The 17,274-nt window shown below is 42.0% G+C and overlaps 1 protein-coding gene and 1 non-coding gene across 8 annotated transcripts in view; both read left to right on the top strand.

Moving 5' to 3' along the window:
* The window catches only part of Phactr4 (phosphatase and actin regulator 4), a 61,220-nt gene that overhangs the window by 29,972 nt on the left and 13,974 nt on the right, over positions 1 to 17,274 (top strand). For 5 of the 7 annotated variants that reach the window (XM_090335450.1, XM_090335453.1, XM_090335454.1 and 2 more), the window contains 7 exons: positions 119 to 292; positions 423 to 503; positions 4,109 to 4,267; positions 5,862 to 6,254; positions 8,054 to 8,651; positions 10,684 to 10,868; positions 13,783 to 13,936. In XM_090335450.1, coding sequence (XP_090191576.1) covers positions 119 to 292; positions 423 to 503; positions 4,109 to 4,267; positions 5,862 to 6,254; positions 8,054 to 8,651; positions 10,684 to 10,868; positions 13,783 to 13,936 — 1,744 coding nt within the window. The remainder of the gene's footprint in view (positions 1 to 118; positions 293 to 422; positions 504 to 4,108; positions 4,268 to 5,861; positions 6,255 to 8,053; positions 8,652 to 10,683; positions 10,869 to 13,782; positions 13,937 to 17,274) is intronic. The other 2 variants (XM_090335452.1, XM_090335455.1) reach the window with 2 other exon arrangements.
* Positions 12,352 to 12,471, top strand: LOC150062233 (small nucleolar RNA SNORA26). The gene has a single exon (XR_016536069.1). It is a non-coding gene; the product is annotated as a small nucleolar RNA SNORA26 (small nucleolar RNA).

The following is a 17,274-nucleotide window of genomic DNA, read 5'->3' as shown; positions in this document are numbered from 1 at the left end:
ATGTTTGTTTATCGTTTATCATTGAGCTGACCCTTTCCAACCACCACAGGAAGAGAGGGGAAGGACTGTTTTAGAGAGCATGCTGAAATAATACATTGTTGTCTTCTGTCTGTAACAGAAGAAGCAGACCAGCCAACTGGAGATCCAAGCATGGTCATGGATAGTGTGGAAGCTGGAGACACAACACCTCCAACCAAAAGAAAAAGCAAGTTCTCAGGCTTTGGCAAGATATTCAAGCCCTGGAAATGGAGGAAAAAAAAAAGTAGTGATAAATTCAAAGAGACATCAGAAGGTGAGAGTAAGAATTAATTTATGTATTTGGAGTTATAGAATTTCCTTTACCTGTGGATTTAGAATGCTAAAAATAATATTGACATTTCAAGTACTGTATTTCTGAATGATGTTTTTCAATTCAATGTTAGTTTTGGAGCGAAAGATATCTATGCGAAAACCAAGAGAAGAGCTCGTTAAAAGAGGAGTTCTCTTGGAAGATCCTGAACAGGGTGAGTTTCCAATGAATAGTATATGCCTATCTCTGTGCACTTAGTCTTTGATCTGGTAGTTCACACCTGTAGTCCTAGCTACTCAGGACGCTGAGATCTGGGGATCATGTTTCCAAGCTAGTCCGGGCACTAAAGTCTAGTGTCCGTGAGCTTTACCTTCTCAAATGTCTGCCTTAGATTTAGTTTTTCTTTTTCTTTTTTTTTTTAAATCAGTTGTGAGACTTGAACTCTGGGCCTGAGCCCTGTCCCTGAGCTCTTCAGCTAAAGACTACGCCCTTACTCCGCAGCACCACTTAGATTGCCTTAGATTTTTTTTTCTGCCAGTCCTGGACTTTGGCTCAGTGCCTGAACACTGTCCTTGGGTTTTCTCAAGGCTAAAGTTGTACCATTTGAGCCACAGAACCACTTCTGGCATTTTTTATATGTATGTGGTACCGAGGAATTGAACCCAGGTCTTTGTGCATACAGACAAGCACTCTACCACAAGGCCAAACTCCCGGCCCCAGATTTTTAACTTTGAAATATACTGGTTAGTGAAGGATCCCTGAGACTTCTATTTCTTGTGTGTCTGTGCATATTCAGCTTTGTGCTAGCTTCAGCAGTTGGTATTATTTCCTTCTTTTGATCACCTTTGTTTTGCTGCTTTGTTACTGCCGTTATCTTTCTGTTAGCAAAATGATAGCTCGAGATTTCAATATTTATTGCTGGTTTTGTAGCATTTTTTTTTTGCCAGTTCTGGAGCTTGAACTCAGGGCCTGAGCACTCTCCTTGGGCTTTCTCAAGGCTGGAGCTCTGCCACATGAGCCACAACACCACTTCCAGCTTTTCTCTATGTATGTGGTACCGAGGAATTGAACTCAGGTCTTCATGCATGTTAGGCAAGCACTCTACCACTAGGCCAAACTCCTGGCCCAGACTTCCAGCTTTTTTCTATGTATGTGGTACCAAAGAATCAAACCTGGGTCTTTCTGCATGCTAGGCAAGCACTCTACCACTGGGCCAAACTCCTGGCCCTGTAGTTTTTGTGTTTCACTTGTGGGGCTTGAACTGAGGGCTTGGGCACTGTCCCTGGATTTTTTTGCTAAGGCTACTTTGAACTACAGCTGTACTTCCAGCAGGTAGGTAATTGGAGATAAAAGTCCCATGGATGTTGGGTCCTGATGGCTTGGAACCTAGATTTTTTTCAGCTCTCAACCTCTGCAGAGATAGGATTATAGGACTAAGCTGCCAGCATCTAGCCTTTGTTTGATTGTTTTATTTGTTTGCTTGTTTTGTCAACTATGGGGCTTAAACCTAGAGCCTGGCACTGTCCCTGAGGTCTTTAGCTTAGGCTAACACTCTAGTGCCTTGAGCCACAGAATCACTTCTGTTTTTTTTAATGGGTAATTAGAGATAAGAGTCTGTTGGACTTTTGTGCCCAGGCTGGCACACCTGTGCCCAGTATTCGTTTTATTTAATTAATTAATTAACTAATTAATTAATTAATTTTTTTGTCTGTTGTGGGGCTTGAACTCTGGGCCTGAGCGCTTTCCCTGAGCTCTTCAGCTCAAGGCTACTGTCCTACCCCTTGAGCTATAGCGCCACTTCCAGTTTTCTGGTGTTTAATTGGGGATAAGAATCTCCTTGTCTTTAATGCCAGGACTATGTTTAGTTTTAAAGCAGTTTCTTATAAATGTAAAGCTCTAGACTCATATATGGGCTGCATTTCATTTCTCAGTTCACTTTTGCTATAACATAGTACTTTTTCATAATTGTCATCTTGTTTTTCTCATTTTTAAAAGAAGTTGGCATGCCAGGTGCAGTGGCTCACACCTGTAATCCTAGCTACTCAGGAGGCTGAGATATGAGGATCAAGGTTCAAAGCCAGCCAGGCACAAAGGGACCTGAGACTCTTATCTCCAGTGAACTTCTAGAAAACAAGAATGGGGCTTGGATCAAGGTTAGGGCGGTAGCCTTGAGCTGAAGAGCTCATGGACAACCCTCAGGCCCATGGTAGGGTGGTATCCTTGAGCTGAAGAGCTCAGGGACAGTGCCCAAGCCAAGTTCTAGCCCCATTACACACACACACACACACACACACACACACACACACACACACACACACACACACACAAGTTGGCATAAAGTTAACTTTAGATGTGAATTTTCATTTGTTACTTAGACTCTTCAGTGCTTTCATCCCACATTGCAGCTCTTGTTGGGACTCTGAAGAATGATTGATCTCCTAATAGTGGGTGATGGGTCAGGATGAGAGAGACTGGTACATGAGAACTCAGTGAATTAACTCAGTAGGTGTCAAGAGACAATGTCTCATTAGGGAAATCAAAGAAATGAGCAACAAGTGCCAGTTGCCCTGTGACTCAGGAAAATGAGGCAGTGCTTTTAACCTCTAAGTTTGATGTTTTCAGTTACATTGTTGCAAAGTCTTAAGAATTGTCTGCAAGACTAGGAATGTTTGTCTAATTTCTTCATGAAGGAATTTTACTTAGGGTTCTTAGCACAATGGGTTGTAGATCTTCACACAGCCTTCAGTCTAGTGATCATTCTTGCAATTTGGCCTGTAAGAAACTGTCATATATAACGTTTGCCACTGCTTTGTACCTATCACAGTCTACCCCTACTGCCCTCAGTCACCCACTGCTGTTTTTCATATGCATTGGAACAATAACTCATTCTTTTCCCTGTTCTAATCACTGCCTGTCTATGATCCATCCTCCTTACAACTTACATAGCTAACCTTCTGTAAGATAGATCAGTTCATTGCCTCTGCCCTACTTCAAATTCTTTGCCTTCTTGATTCATATAGAACTCATTTCCATCTCCTTTACATGGTGTTTGGTATCCTTCTTGCTTGGCTCTTACTTGGCTTTCGAGTCCTACCTATAACCGTTTCTCCTTCCAGACAAAACTAATTACCAAGCTTCCATGTGAAATTTCACACCCGACACATGCTGCTCCTTTTTAACTGTTTTCCATCAGTGTGGTGGTTTCTATTCCTCTTCCAGGACACAATTTGGTTTTCACTTTTTGTGAAGCTTTTCTGAACCCATACCCACTCTAGCCGAATGATTTCCTTGTTCCTTATCATAGTCCTTCACTCAGTTTAGCTTGTAACATTTAGCATTATATTTTCTTATATATAATAACTTTGTTATTTGTTGTATTCATATAGGCAAGTATTTAAGATACAATAGGTAATAAGATGTTTATGGAAAAAAGGAATTATGTATTCCTATTGTTACTAGAATAATATACTACATAACGGCCGGGAGTTTGGCCTAGTGGTTAAAGTGCTTGCCTAGCATGCACGAAGACCCGGGTTCAATTCCTTGGTACCACATATATGGAAAAAGCCAGAAGTGGTGCTGAGGCTCAAGTGGTAGAGCTCTAGCCTTGAGAAAGTCCAAGGACAGTGCTCAGGCCCTGAGCTCAAGCCCAGGACTGGCAAAAAGAAAAAAAAAGAAAAAAAATATATATATACACTAGATAACATAGAAATAAAATAAGAAGGAGGCAAGAGAGTAAGGGAGGGTAAACACCAGCCATTCTTCTTGTTTGACTATGCCAAGTCCATCACTTTAGCTCTTTCCTTTTTCTTTTGGCAGGTGGTGAGGATCCAGGAAAGTTGAGCCATGACATATTAAAGAATGGTCATACCACCCACATAGGGAGTACCAGATCTTCTAGTCTAGTAGAAGAAGAGACACTAAGAATATCAAGTATTAGAAATCCTATTCCAGAAGAAGACCCAAAGAAGCCACTAGGTAAAACTGAATTTGGGAAGGAAAGGAGAATCTCAATTTGTAGTCCAAGCTGGCCTAATCCTTCTGCCTCAGCCTCTCAAGGGCTTGCCACCATACAAATATTGTTTGTTTGTTTGTTTCCTGTCAGTCATGGGGCTTGAACTCTAGGCGGGTGCTGTCCCTGAGCTCTTCGGCTCAAGGTTACCACTCTACTCCTGGAGCCACAGCACCACTTCCTGTTTTCCAGTGGTTAATTGGAGATAAGAATCTCAAGGTCTTTAGTGCTTGGGCTGGCTGTGAGCTGAGATCCTCAGATCTCAACCTCTTGAGTAATCAGGATTACAGGCATGAGCCACTATACCAGCCAAGTACTATATTTTTGAGCTTAAAAGCCTTGGAGTAGGGGCTCAAAATGTTGCTTAGTGATAGAGTGCTTGTCTAGCATTCATGAAGCAATGGGTTTGATTCCTCATTACCACATAAACAGAAAAAGTCAGAACTGGCCCTGTGGCTCAAGTGGTATAGTGCTATAACCTTGAGCATGGGGGCGGGGGGCGGGTGTCACAGAGAGTGCCCAGTCCCTGAGGTCAAGCTCTAGGATTGGAGGGAAAAGAAGAACCATGGACTGACTACTTTCACATACTTGGAGTTCTGGAAGAATAGGGAGAAATAAAATTCAAGAAGCAATTATGTTTTTTTTTTTTTTAGAAAAATTCCCTATAGGGGCCGGGAGTTTGGGCTAGTGGTAGAGTGCTTGCCTAGCATGCATGAAGACCCGGGTTCAATTCCTCAGTACCACATACATAGAAAAAAGCCGGAAATAGTGCTGAGGCTCAAGTGGTAGAGCTCTAGCCTTGAGAAAGTCCAAGGACGGTGCTCAGGCCCTGAGCTCAAGCCCAGGACTGGCAAAAAAAAAACAAAACAAAAACAAAAAAACAACACACACATAAAAAAAAGAAAAGTTCCCTATATAAAACCTAAAGTAGAATATTCCTCCCTCTAAATTTTATAAAATACATGTGTAATTCATAAAGAGGAAAATATTGTTAAACATCAGATTCATTTTTTTTTTCTTTTGGCAGTACTAGCAATTGAGGGCCTCATTTGCTAGACAGACACTGTAGGATTTTTTCAAGCACACTTGTACTTGTTCTACCCATGACAGTTTTTTTGTTTTTTTTTTAACTAGTTCTGGAGTTTGAACTCAGGACCTGGGCACTGTCTTTGGGCTTTCGCAAGGCTAGAGCTCTACCACTTAAGCCACGACACCACTTTTGGCTTTTTTTGTATATGTGGTACTGGGGAATTGAACCCAGGGCTTCACGCATGCTAGGCAAGCACTCTACCACTAGGCTATGCTCCCAGCCCCTCCCAAGAAAGTTTTATATATTTGTACAGTAGCTTGGCTCTGGTGTAAAGAATCATTACTATAATATACCTCTTATTTTAATGACGTTCCTTAAGAATGCTAAGGGTAGCAAATTTCGTGAACTATAACCTATAAATCTGTAAATTAAATAATCTATGCATTTGACAGCAATTCATAGATGCATTAGCCTTTTCAGACTCTGTGTTACTCTTACTTCCTTTTTAAATGGTATCTTTTATTGCACAGGCTCAACTGGAAGCCAGTCTGATTCTGAAGCAGAGTCTGTTCCTGAGAATGTTCCCAAACAGCCTTTACTTCCCCCAAAAAGAACCTTGTCCTCTTCTCATGAAGCAAGTGAAGGACAAGCAAAAGACATCACTTGTGGCAGCACTGCCAGATCCATCTCCTCCACCACTGCCTCCTCCACCACCATAGTGCCTGCTGCCACTGCTGCTGCCACAAACCTAGCAAAGACTGTCAGTTCTTTTGCCACCCCTTCCCCAGTACCCAGGACTCCACCTGCTGCTCCTGTCAGTACTAACACTACACTTGCCCCTAGCCTTACAAATACGGTCCCTGCCAAGCAGCCCCCCATCCCTCCCCCAAAACCAGCTCACAGAAATAGCAACCCTGTCATTGGTAAGTCTCCAGGTTTTCATGTTTGGGACTTAATTTAGGGTATTTATTTTAGGGAGTTACTAGTACAACACTGATTTGGTCTATGCAAGAATTTTCCATATCTTGTTCCTTTAAATATCTTTCATATTGAGAAGGGTTTAAAGCATATGGCCATGAATGGAAACATCACCAAAATTAAGTTCAGATTTGAGATTAAAATCTATTTTCCTATGATGGTATTTGAGAATATGGTATATACTTGGACGACTGGATATGTGAAGACCATAACATAATGACCTGCATAGAATTATCTATGGCATTTATTGAGAAAATTAAAATGGTGCTACAAATTATAATGGGCAAGACAAATTTCAAAGAAAAAGTTGGAGTTTGGAGCCAGATACAGTGGCTCATGCCTATAATCCTAGCTACTATAATCTTAGCTACTCAGAAGGCTAAGATTTGAAGATCACAGCTCAAAGCCAGCCTGGGCACTAAAGTCCATGAAACTCTTATCTCCAGTTAACCACCAGAAAAATGGAAATGGCACTGTGTCTCAAGGGGTAGGGCTTTGAGCTGAAGAGCTCAGAAACAAGGCCCAGGCCCAGAGTTTAAGTCCCACAACCAAAAAAAAAGTTGGTTTTTGGGCTGGGAGTTTGGCTTAGTGGTAGAGTGGTTGCCTAGCATAAACAAGGACTCTGGTTCCATTCCTTGGTACCACATACATAGAAAAAGCCAGAAGTGGTGCTGTGGCTCAAGTGGTAGAGCTCTGGCCTTGAGAAAGCTCAAGGGGTGCTCAGACCCTGAATTCAAGCCCCAGGACTGGCCAAAAGAAAAAAAAATCTAATACTACCAAGTTGGGTGGAGTGACTAACCCTGCAAAACTGGTTTAGAATATATTGTATGACAGGTTGTATGGGTAGCTTGATAAAAAAGAAAAAAAACAGGATGAAGATTAATGTTATCACCACTTTGGATGGATAATATCTTGTTGACTTATCTGTGAGGAATGTGAGGAGCTTTCACATACTTATTTTCAAAGCCATTTTTTGCCATAGGTAATTGATTTTATCTGTTATATACATAGAGCAATTAGAACATGGAGCTGTTGTGACTTATGCAAGGTGGGAGAGACAGAAACTCAGCTCTCAGGTCCAGATTTCCGTTCTTTCATTATACTAACCTTCTCAAAGTATTGTCTAGAATTTTTCATGGACAGCTTCTTTTTTTTTTTCTTTCTTTCTTTCCTTTTTCTTTCTTTCTTCTTCCTTTTTTTTTTTTTTTGGCTAGTCCTGGGGCTTGAACTCAGGGCCTGAGCCCTGTCCTTGGGCTTTTCAAAGCTAGAGCTCTACTACTTGAGCCACAGTACCACTTCCGGCTTTTTTTCCTATGCATGTGGTAACGAAGAATCGAACTTGGGTCTTCATGCATGTTAGGCAAGCATTTTACCTCTAGGCCAAACTCCTGGACCCCTGGACAGCTTCTATACAACAGAATTTTCAGTTTTTTTCTGTTTTTGATTCTATTAACATTATATGAACATAAAGTTTTAAGATTATCTGTTGTCAAAGTTATTAAGCAAGATACCAATTTTCCAGTCAAGTAACAGTGGCTTATACTTCTATTCATTAGTCCTTTTACTTAAATAACTAATTTTTTTCTTATGTTGAAATATATGGCCAATGACAAAATTATGAAATTTTATTGTTTTATTATTTGCCTGGAAGATTAAGACTGAATTCACTCTGAGTTTAGTCCTGTGCTCATCCCTCAGTGTATTATAAAGCCATGTTAACTTGAATTATTGTTCTGTTTTCCAGCTGAACTATCCCAAGTCATAAACAGTGGCACATTGTTATCAAAGCCATCCCCACCCTTACCACCTAAGAGAGGCATTCCATCAACTGTGGTACCCACCTCAGAGTCTGCTGCTACCATCACCACCAAAACACCAAGTGATCAAAGAGAGAACATATTGTCCGTGAGCCCCGAACCACTGCTGATAGTACCTACTTCCTCCCCATCTCCTCCACTGCCTACTCGTATACCTCCAGATCCTCTTCAGTCTCCACCGTTCCCTGCTAATAAGACTTCTCAAGTTGTGCCAGAAGTTGAGTTTTCACCTTCTTTAGATCTGTCCCAAGAGGTTCCCCACCAGGAAGACCAGAAAACTGAAGTACCCAAGAGGACAGTGGACCAGAGATTTGGGGAGCCCCATATACCCTCTAGGCTGCCCCCAGTCCCATTGCATATTCGAATTCAGCAAGCCCTGACTAGTCCCCTTCCTATGACCCCTCCCCTGGAGGGCTCTCATAGAGCTCACTCATTGCTCTTTGAGAGCAGTGACAACTTTCCCGAAGACAGCAGTACTCTGGGTCGGACCAGATCACTTCCCATCACTATTGAAATGCTGAAAGTGTGAGTGCCTTTAATGCTTGCCTGTTATTTCTCTTTCATTACCATAGGTAGCTCTAGTTGGAAAAAATTTAGTTAGAAAATATGATTGAATTTAAAGTATACAAAGAATATTCTGCTAAAAGGGATAGGTTCTATGCTAGGTGTAAATCATGACTTCTCAGAAGGCTCAGATATGTGGTTCAAATCTAGTCCAGGTAAGAAAGTATATGAGAGGCTGGGAGCATGGCCTAGTGGTTAGAGTACTTGCCTAGCATGCATGTAGACTTGGGTTCCATTACTCAGTACCAAATAAACAGGAAAAAGCCAGAAGTGATTATATAGCTCAAGTGGTAGAGTGCTACCCTTGAGAAAGCTTAGTGCCCAGGCCCTGAGTTCAAGTCCCAGGACTGTTTTTTTAAAAAAGAGATAGAGAAAATGAATGAAATTATTATTATTATTTTTTTTTTTTTTGTCATCACTGAGGCTTGAATTCTAGGCCCTGGCACTGTCCCTGAGTTTTTCAGTTCAAAGCTAGCACTCTACCACTTGATCCACAATACAACTTCTGCCTTTTTCTGTGTATGTGGTACTAAGGAATTGAACCCAGGGCTTGTACATGCTAGATAAGCACTCTACCACTAGGCCAAACTCCCAGCCCTACATGAGATTTATATCCAATTAATCGCCAAAAAACTAGAATTGGAGCCTTAAGGCACAAAGCTTAGGAGTTGGATTTTTCTGCTGAACAGTCATTTAAACTTGTTTCAAGGCTTCTTACATGCTTGTTTTGCCAGCATTCCAGTATTGTTTTGTTGCCCACTGATGCTATCTCCACACACAGATTTCTCATAATTTTCATAAAGGGACCAAATCTCCGTAGCATTGCTTGGACATATCTACCACAATTTTGTTTCTTTTATTTCTCTCTCTCTTTTTTTTTTTTGCCAGTCATGGCTTGAGCTCAGGGCCTGAGCACTGTCCTTGGACTTTCTCAAGGCTGGAGCTCTACGACTTGAGCCTCAGCACCACTTCTGGCTTTTTTTTCTATGTATGTGGTACTGAGCAATCAAAACCCGGGTCTTCGTGCATGTTAGGCAAGCACTCTACCACTAGGCTAAACTCCCAGCCCTCTTTTATCTCTCTTTGTTTCTTTCTCTCTTTCTTTATTTCATTAGTCCTGGGCTTGAACTTAGGGTTCAGGCATTGTCCTTGGGATTTCTCAAGGCTAGCGCTCTACCACTTGAGTACAGTACCATTTCTGGCTTCTTCTGTGTATGTAGTACCCAGGAATTGAACCCAGGGCTTTGTGAATGCTAAGCAAAGACTCTACCACTAGGCTACACTCCTGGCCCTTCTTTTCTTTTCCTTCCTTCCTTCCTTCCTTTCTTTTTTTGTCATAGAGCTATTTCCTGAGCACTGTCCCTGAGCTTTTAAAGCTCAAGGCTAGCAACCTACTACTTTGAGCCATAGTACCACTTCTGGTTTTTTGGTGGTTAACTGGAGATAAAAGTTTCAGGGGCGGGGCCAGGAGTTTGGCCAGGTGGTTAAAGTGCTTGCCTAGCATGCATGAAGACCCAGGTTCGAATCCTCGGTACCACATATAGAAAAAAGCCGGAAGTGGTGTTGAGGCTCAGGTGGTAGAGCTCTAGCCTTGAGAAAGTCCAAGGACAGTGCTCAGGCCCTGAGCTCAAGCCCAGGACTGGCCCCCCCAAAAAAAAAAAAAGTTTCAGGGGCTTTTCTCCCAAGGCTAGCTTCAAAGTATGATCCTCAGATCCCAGACTCCTGAGTAGCTAGGATTGTAGGCATGAGAATCAGCACCTAAGCCAAAAGTGATACTGTGTCTCAAGTGATAGAGTACTAGCTTTGAAGAATAAACGCCTAAGCCCTGAATTCAAGCCTGAGAATGAGGAGGGGGACGCCCTGGGGGGAAGATTATTAAAGTTAAGGGGAGGGATCTGTAAGTATTTAGATATTTTTATATATTTCACTACTTTGTCTTGCATTTCCATCCTCATTGTTTCTGAAAATAAAATTAATTACATTAATTTGTTAGTCCAGACGATGAAGAAGAAGAGCAAACCTGCCCAGTGGCATTTGTTGAAGATACAACATCTACCTCAGCTATTCCTAAATTACCACAGTGTCTGCAAGAGGAAGAGGAAGAAAAAGAGAGTGACTCAGATTCAGAGGGTCCCATTCAGTACCGAGATGAAGAGGATGAGGATGAAAGTCATCAGAGTAAGAAAAAAGGGGAACAGTTAAAGAAATAGCCCTGTTGGGCTATGAGTTTGGCCTCGTTGTAGAGTGTTTGCCTGGCATGCAGGAAGCACTAAGTTCCATTCCTCTGTACCATGAACACAAAAAAAGCCAGAAGTGGTGTTGTGGCTCAAGTGGTAAAGTGCTAGCTTTGAGGAAAGCCCAAGGACAGTGCTCAGGCTGAATTTAAGCTCCAGAACTGGAAGAAAAAAAAAAAAAGGAAGGAAGGAAGAAAAAAAAGAAAAGAAATACTCCTGTTAGAGCAAAGCTACATGCTGGTCTTAGCAAGTACAAGAAAGATGGATACAGATTCCCTCTTCCCCTGGGTCTTCCATGAAGCTTTACTAAGTACCATCTCCTGCTGTTATACCTCTGTTTGAAACAAGCCACAAGTAAAGCCAAAAAGATTGGGTCATTCAAAAAGTTTTTTACTTAAAAACTGTTCACCCAAGAGTGGGAGTATAAATCAGTCACAGAGCACGTCTTAGCATGCACAAGGCCTTGTATTTAATCCCCAGCACCACAAACAAACAAACAAATTCATCTTGATGATAGATATTAAAGAATATGGAATAGAGGAAAGCTAGTATATGAGTTAAATTGAAAAGACAGAAGTGGGGCCAGGAGTTTGGCCTAGTGGTTAAAGTGCTTGCCTAGCAAGCATGAAGACCCGGGTTCGATTCCTTGGTACCACATACATAGAAAAAAGCCGGAAGTGGTGCAGAGGCTCAAGTAGTAGAGCTCTAGCCTTGAGAAAGTCCAAGGACAGTGCTCAGGCCCTGAGCTCAAGCCCAGGACTGGCAAAAAAAAAGAAAAAAGAAAAGATAGAAGTGATGCTTTGTTTCAGTATGATGAACTTATTGTCATAGGGCAATGAAAAAAAAAGCAAAAACTGTTGATGTCTACAAATCTTTGTGGTTAATGGTGTTCTAATTCAAAAAATGGAAATGCAGGGGCCAGGAGTTTGGCCTAGTGGTTAAAGTGCTTGCCTAGCATGCATGAAGACCCGGGTTCAATTCCTTGGTACCACATACATAGAAAAAAAAGCCGGAAGTGGTGCTGAGGCTCAAGTGGTAGAGCTCTAGCTTTGAGAAAATCCAAGGACAGTGCTCAGGCCCTGAGCTCAAGCCCAGGACTGGCAAAAAAAAAAAAAAAAAAAAAAATGGAAATGCAAGCCAGTTGTGGTAGCTCACGCCTATAATCCTAGCTAGTCAGGAGGGTGAGATCTGAGGATCAAGGTTCAAAGCCAGCCTGGGCACAAAAGGACCTGAAACTCTTATCCCCAGTTAACCTCTAGAAAACAGGAAGTGGGGCTCAATGGTAGGGTGGTAGCCTTGAGCTGAAGAGCTCAGGAACAGTGCCCAGGCCAAGTGCAAGCCCCATGACCCACCAAAAAAAAAAAAAAGAGGAAGAAAGAAAGAAATTGGAAATGTAGCTTCAAAAATATACATTAACGCCCTTTCCTGTGCCCTTTTAAGGATGACCCGTGTCTTAAGAGGCTAACACAGAGGGTAAAGAAAATCTCCATGAAACCTAGAGATGAGATGGTAAAACTCCTCTCTGGATCCTGTCTGGAGTTACAGCTAGGACAAAAAAGAAGAAAGGGAAGCTGTGCCATTGGTAGCTCACCCCTGTAATCCATGCTGCTTAGGAGACTAATATCTAAAGATTACAGTTCAAGGCCAGCCAGAATGGAAAGTCTATGAGACTCTTATTTCCAATAAACTACTTAGAAAAAGCCTGAAGTGGGCTGGGTATGGTGGCTCATGCCTGTAATCCTAGCTACTCAGGAGGCTGAGATCTGAGGATTGGGGTTCAAAGCCAACCTGTGCACTAAAAGTCCATGAGACTCCAGTTAACCACTAGCAAACCAGAAGTGGTACTATGGCTCAAGGGGTAGTGCAGTAGCCTTGAGCTGAAGAGTACAGGGACAGTGTCCAAGCCCAGCATTCAAGCCCCACGACCACCACCACCAACAACAGGAACTAAAAGAGCCTGAAGTGACTCAAGTGGTAGAGAGCTAACCTTAATCAAAAGGAACTCAGGGACAGTGCTCAGGCCCTGAGTTCAAGGCCCAGGACTGGCAAAAGGAAAGACGAGAGGAGGGGGGAGAAGTATGGCTCAAGTGATAAAATATTTGGGTGAAAAAGCTAAGGGACAGCACCTAAGCCTTGAGTTCAAGCACCAGTACTGGCACACACACACACACACACACACACACACACACACACACACACACAAATAGAAAAGAGAGAAGGAAGGAAAAGGTTAGGCAGATTCTAGGCACTGATGGCTAAGAGCTGAGGATTGGGATTTGAAGCCAAGCAGACAAAACATGAAACAGAACTGAAGGCATGGCTCAAGTGGTAGAGCACCAGCCTTGAGTGAAAACTCTAATCAAGTTTCTGTGTTTAAACCCCAATATTAACACAAAACAAATGAAAAACAAATTAGCTGGTATACACTGACACATGATTTCCATTAAAAAAAAGATGGAAGTGGATACTATGGCTCAAGGGGTGGAGCGATATCCTTGAGCTGAAGAGTTCAGGGACAGCCCCCAGGCCCAGAGTTCAAGACCCATGACCAACCAAAAAGAAAAGAGGGGCTTGGATTATGGCCTAGTAGGTAGAACGCTCACCTAGCATGCACTAAAGCTTTGAGATTAGGCTGAAAGCTTTTATGCTTTAATTCTGATGATGTTAGTAGTAGACATTAAATCCAGGACCTTGTGCTTGCTAGACAGTACTCTATACCTTGAGCTACCTCCAGTCTCTCGACAGAATCATAAGCCAAGTGAGAATTTGGATGTTTTATTTATTTATTTTTGCCTAACTCCACATTGTCAGGCTATTGGTTTCATGCTTCTTCATTTTGTTCTCCTCCTTATGTACAGGTGCTCTGGCTAACAAAGTAAAGAGGAAGGACACACTGGCAATGAAGTTGAACCACAGACCCAGTGAACCAGAGTTGAACTTGAATTCTTGGCCTCATAAAAGCAAGGAGGAGTGGAATGAGATACGGCACCAAATTGGAAACACATTGATCCGGTAGGCCTATGCTTAGAAGGGCTGAGATGCTTGTATGTATGACACATACTTTGTGGGAGATAATTTATCAACTTTTTAAGAAGTACAGTTTATTAAAAATATATAATGGGAGATGGACGCAGTGGCTCATGCCTGTAGTCCTAGCTAGTTAGGAGGCTGAGATCTGAGGATCAAGATTTAAAGCCAGCCCGGGCACAAAAGGACCTGAGACTTATCTATAATTAGCCTCTAGAAAACAGGAAGTGGGGCTGTGGCTCAAGGGTAGGGCAGTAGCCCTGAGCTGTGGAGCCCAGGAACAATGCCCAGGCTCAGGGGTAGGGTGGTAGCCTTGAGCTCAAAAGCCCAGAGTTCAAGCCCCATGACCCACAAAAAAAGAAATATAAATAAAATACACACCCACACTGGGGCCAGGAGTTTGGCCTAGTGGTACAGTGCTTGCATAGCATGCAGGAAGACCCAGGTTCGATTCCTCTGTACCCCTTACATAGAAAAAAGCTAGAAGTGGTACTGAGGCTAAAGTGGTAGAGCTCTAGCCTTGAGAAAGTCCAAGGACAGTGCTCAGGCCCTGAGCTCAAGCCTAGGACTGGCCAAAAAAAACAAAACAAAAACATACTGGATACCACTGTACAATGAGGAAAAAGCCCAAGGACAGTGTTTAGGCCTGAGTGCAAGCCCCAGAACTCCCCCCCCCCCAAAAAAAAAGAGCACTCTTATCTCCAATTAAACTCTAGAAAACAAGAAATGGGGCTTGGCTCAAGGGTAGGGCGATAGCCTTGAGCTGAAGAGCTCAGGGACAGTACCCAGGCAGAGTTCAAGCCCCATGACTCACCAAAAAACAAAAATAAAACCAAAAACAAACTTGAGGGGGAAAAAAAAAGAATAGAGAACTTTAGTCTCTGGCTATATGTAATTCTTTTTTTTTTTTTTTTTGCCAGTTCCAGGGCTTGAACTTGGGGCCTGATCACTGTCCTTGGGTTTTCTCATGGCTAATGGCTCTATCCTTTGAGCTACAGCACCATTTCTGGGCTTTTTCTGTGTATGTGGTACTGAGGAATCGAATCCAGGACTTCGTGAGTGCATAAGCAAGTGCTCTCCCACTAGGCTACGCTCCCAGCCCTGAATATAATTCTTGTAGAGCTACCTTGCCTAGCATTGTGGAGGCCCTGTGTTTGATCCCTAGGAACACGAACACACACACACATGCACGCACACACACACACACAGCCAAATTACTGGTTGCTCATGGTACTCAGGAGGCTGAAATGTGCTTTTCAGTCACAGTTCAAAGCCAGCCTAGGCAGAAAGGTCTATAAGACTCTTATCTCTGAAGAACTACTCAGAAAAGCCAGAAGTGGCACTATAGCTCAGAGTAGTACAATGCTAGTTTTGAGTACAAAGAGATGCAAGGATAGCAATCAGACCCTGAGATCAAGCCCCAGGACTGACAAACAAAAAAAAACAAAAATAAACAACCACAAAGCTAAGCAGGTACGTTGGCTCACCCTTGTAATCCTAGCTACTCAGGAGCCTGATATCTGAGGATCAAGGTTCAAAGCCAGCCTGGGCACAAAAGAATCTGAGTTTCTTACCTCTAGTCAACCTCTAGAAAACAGGGAAGTGGGGCTTGGCTCAAGAGTAGGGTGGTAGCCTTGAAATGAAAAGCTCAGGGACAGTATCCAGGCCAAGTTCAAGCCCCATGACCCACAAAAAAATAAATAAAATAAGCAACCACATTATAGAATATTATATAATTCATGTATCTAATAAAGGTATTTCATTTATAATAAAAGGGTCGAGAGTTTGGCCTAGTGGTAGAGTGCTTGCCTAGCACGCACGAAGACCCAGGTTATATTCCTTGGTGCCACATACATAGGAAAAGCTAGAAATGGTGTTGTGGCTCACCTGGTAGAGCACTAACCTTGACAAAAGCCCAGAAACAGTGCTCAGGCCCTGAGTTGAAACTCTAGGACTGGCCAAAAAAAAAAAAAAAAGAATTTTTCAAGTCTTAATCTAATAATTAACGGTTGGTAGAAATTCAAAAATCATACAGAAAATGAATATTTAAGTTATTAAAAAAATATTAAAGAAGTTGGGCCTATTGGCTAACGCCTGTAATCCTAGCTTCTCAGGAAGCTAAGATTTGAGGATCAAGGTTCAAAGCCAGCCCTAGCACTATAAAAGCCCATTAAACGATTATCTCCAGTTAATCACCAGGAAACCAGAAGTGGCACTGTGGCTCAAGGGGTAGGGCGATAGCCTTGAGCTGAAGAGCTCAGGGACAGGCCCAGGCCCAGAGTTCAAGTCCCACCATCAACAACAACAACGAAAAATTAAAGATAGCTAATATGTTGGCATGCACCTGCAGACCTGCAGTTCCAGCATTAAGGAGGCAGTGGCTGAAGGATTAGGATTGCACATTCAAGGCCAGCCTAAGCTTGAAAAAGAAAAAAAGAAGTGGAAGGAAAGTCCTATCAAATGCAACAACATAGATAAAACTTCAAGATATTATGCTAAGAAAAAAGCCAGTTACAAACTGGCAGTGTGGTTAAGTGGATGATCTCTTGCATTTATGAAACCCTTGGTTAATCTCAACAAGAAAATGGTCATAGCTAAGGATCAAAAGGCGCATGGTATCCTTAATATGTGGCTATTAAATCCAAAGAGTACAAGAGCGAGGACTCAATAACTGCATACCCAAAGCTATGGACATGGTAATGGAAATATAAACATAACTATATAGACATAAAAACCTATGACTCTATAGACATAATGTTTTATTTCATAAATTTATATGTTTCAATGACATACAAACCCTTAGCTAATTTTGATTAAGTTCTAAATACTAAGTCCCAGTGATTGTAAATAGAGATTCCCTCCTTGAACACTTGTATGTTAAACTTGTCATTTAAAATATGATGTAAAAATCAATGTTAATAAATTCTTTAAAAAAAAGAATAGGGATTTATTCACAATGGCAACAAAAAAAAAAAAGAAAATGGTCATAGAACTGCTACTCCAAGTACTTTATGAATTTAAAAGTAATCTAAAATACTGATAGAAGCAGAGTAGAATGGTGCTTATCAAGAGCTAAAGGGTAGGGGGAAGAATCTTGTGAAACAGGAAGTTACTAAAGTTTTGTTTATGCATGATAACTAATCTGTAAGGAGTTATTGAATATTTTATATGTAGTGAACAGTACTGAATTGCATACATAAAAATCTGTGGCACTGGGTCAGAAGCATAGCCTAGTGGTAGAGTGCTTGCCTAGCATACACAAAGCCCTGGGTTTGATTCCTCAGTTCTACATACACAGAAAAAGCCGGAATTGGCATTGTGGC

This window comes from Megascapheus bottae, chromosome 6 (genome assembly GCF_031878675.1).
Source record: "Megascapheus bottae isolate mThoBot1 chromosome 6, mThoBot2.hap1, whole genome shotgun sequence".
NCBI classification, from domain to species: domain Eukaryota; kingdom Metazoa; phylum Chordata; class Mammalia; order Rodentia; family Geomyidae; genus Megascapheus; species Megascapheus bottae.
This window is presented reverse-complemented; position numbering and strand designations above follow the sequence as displayed.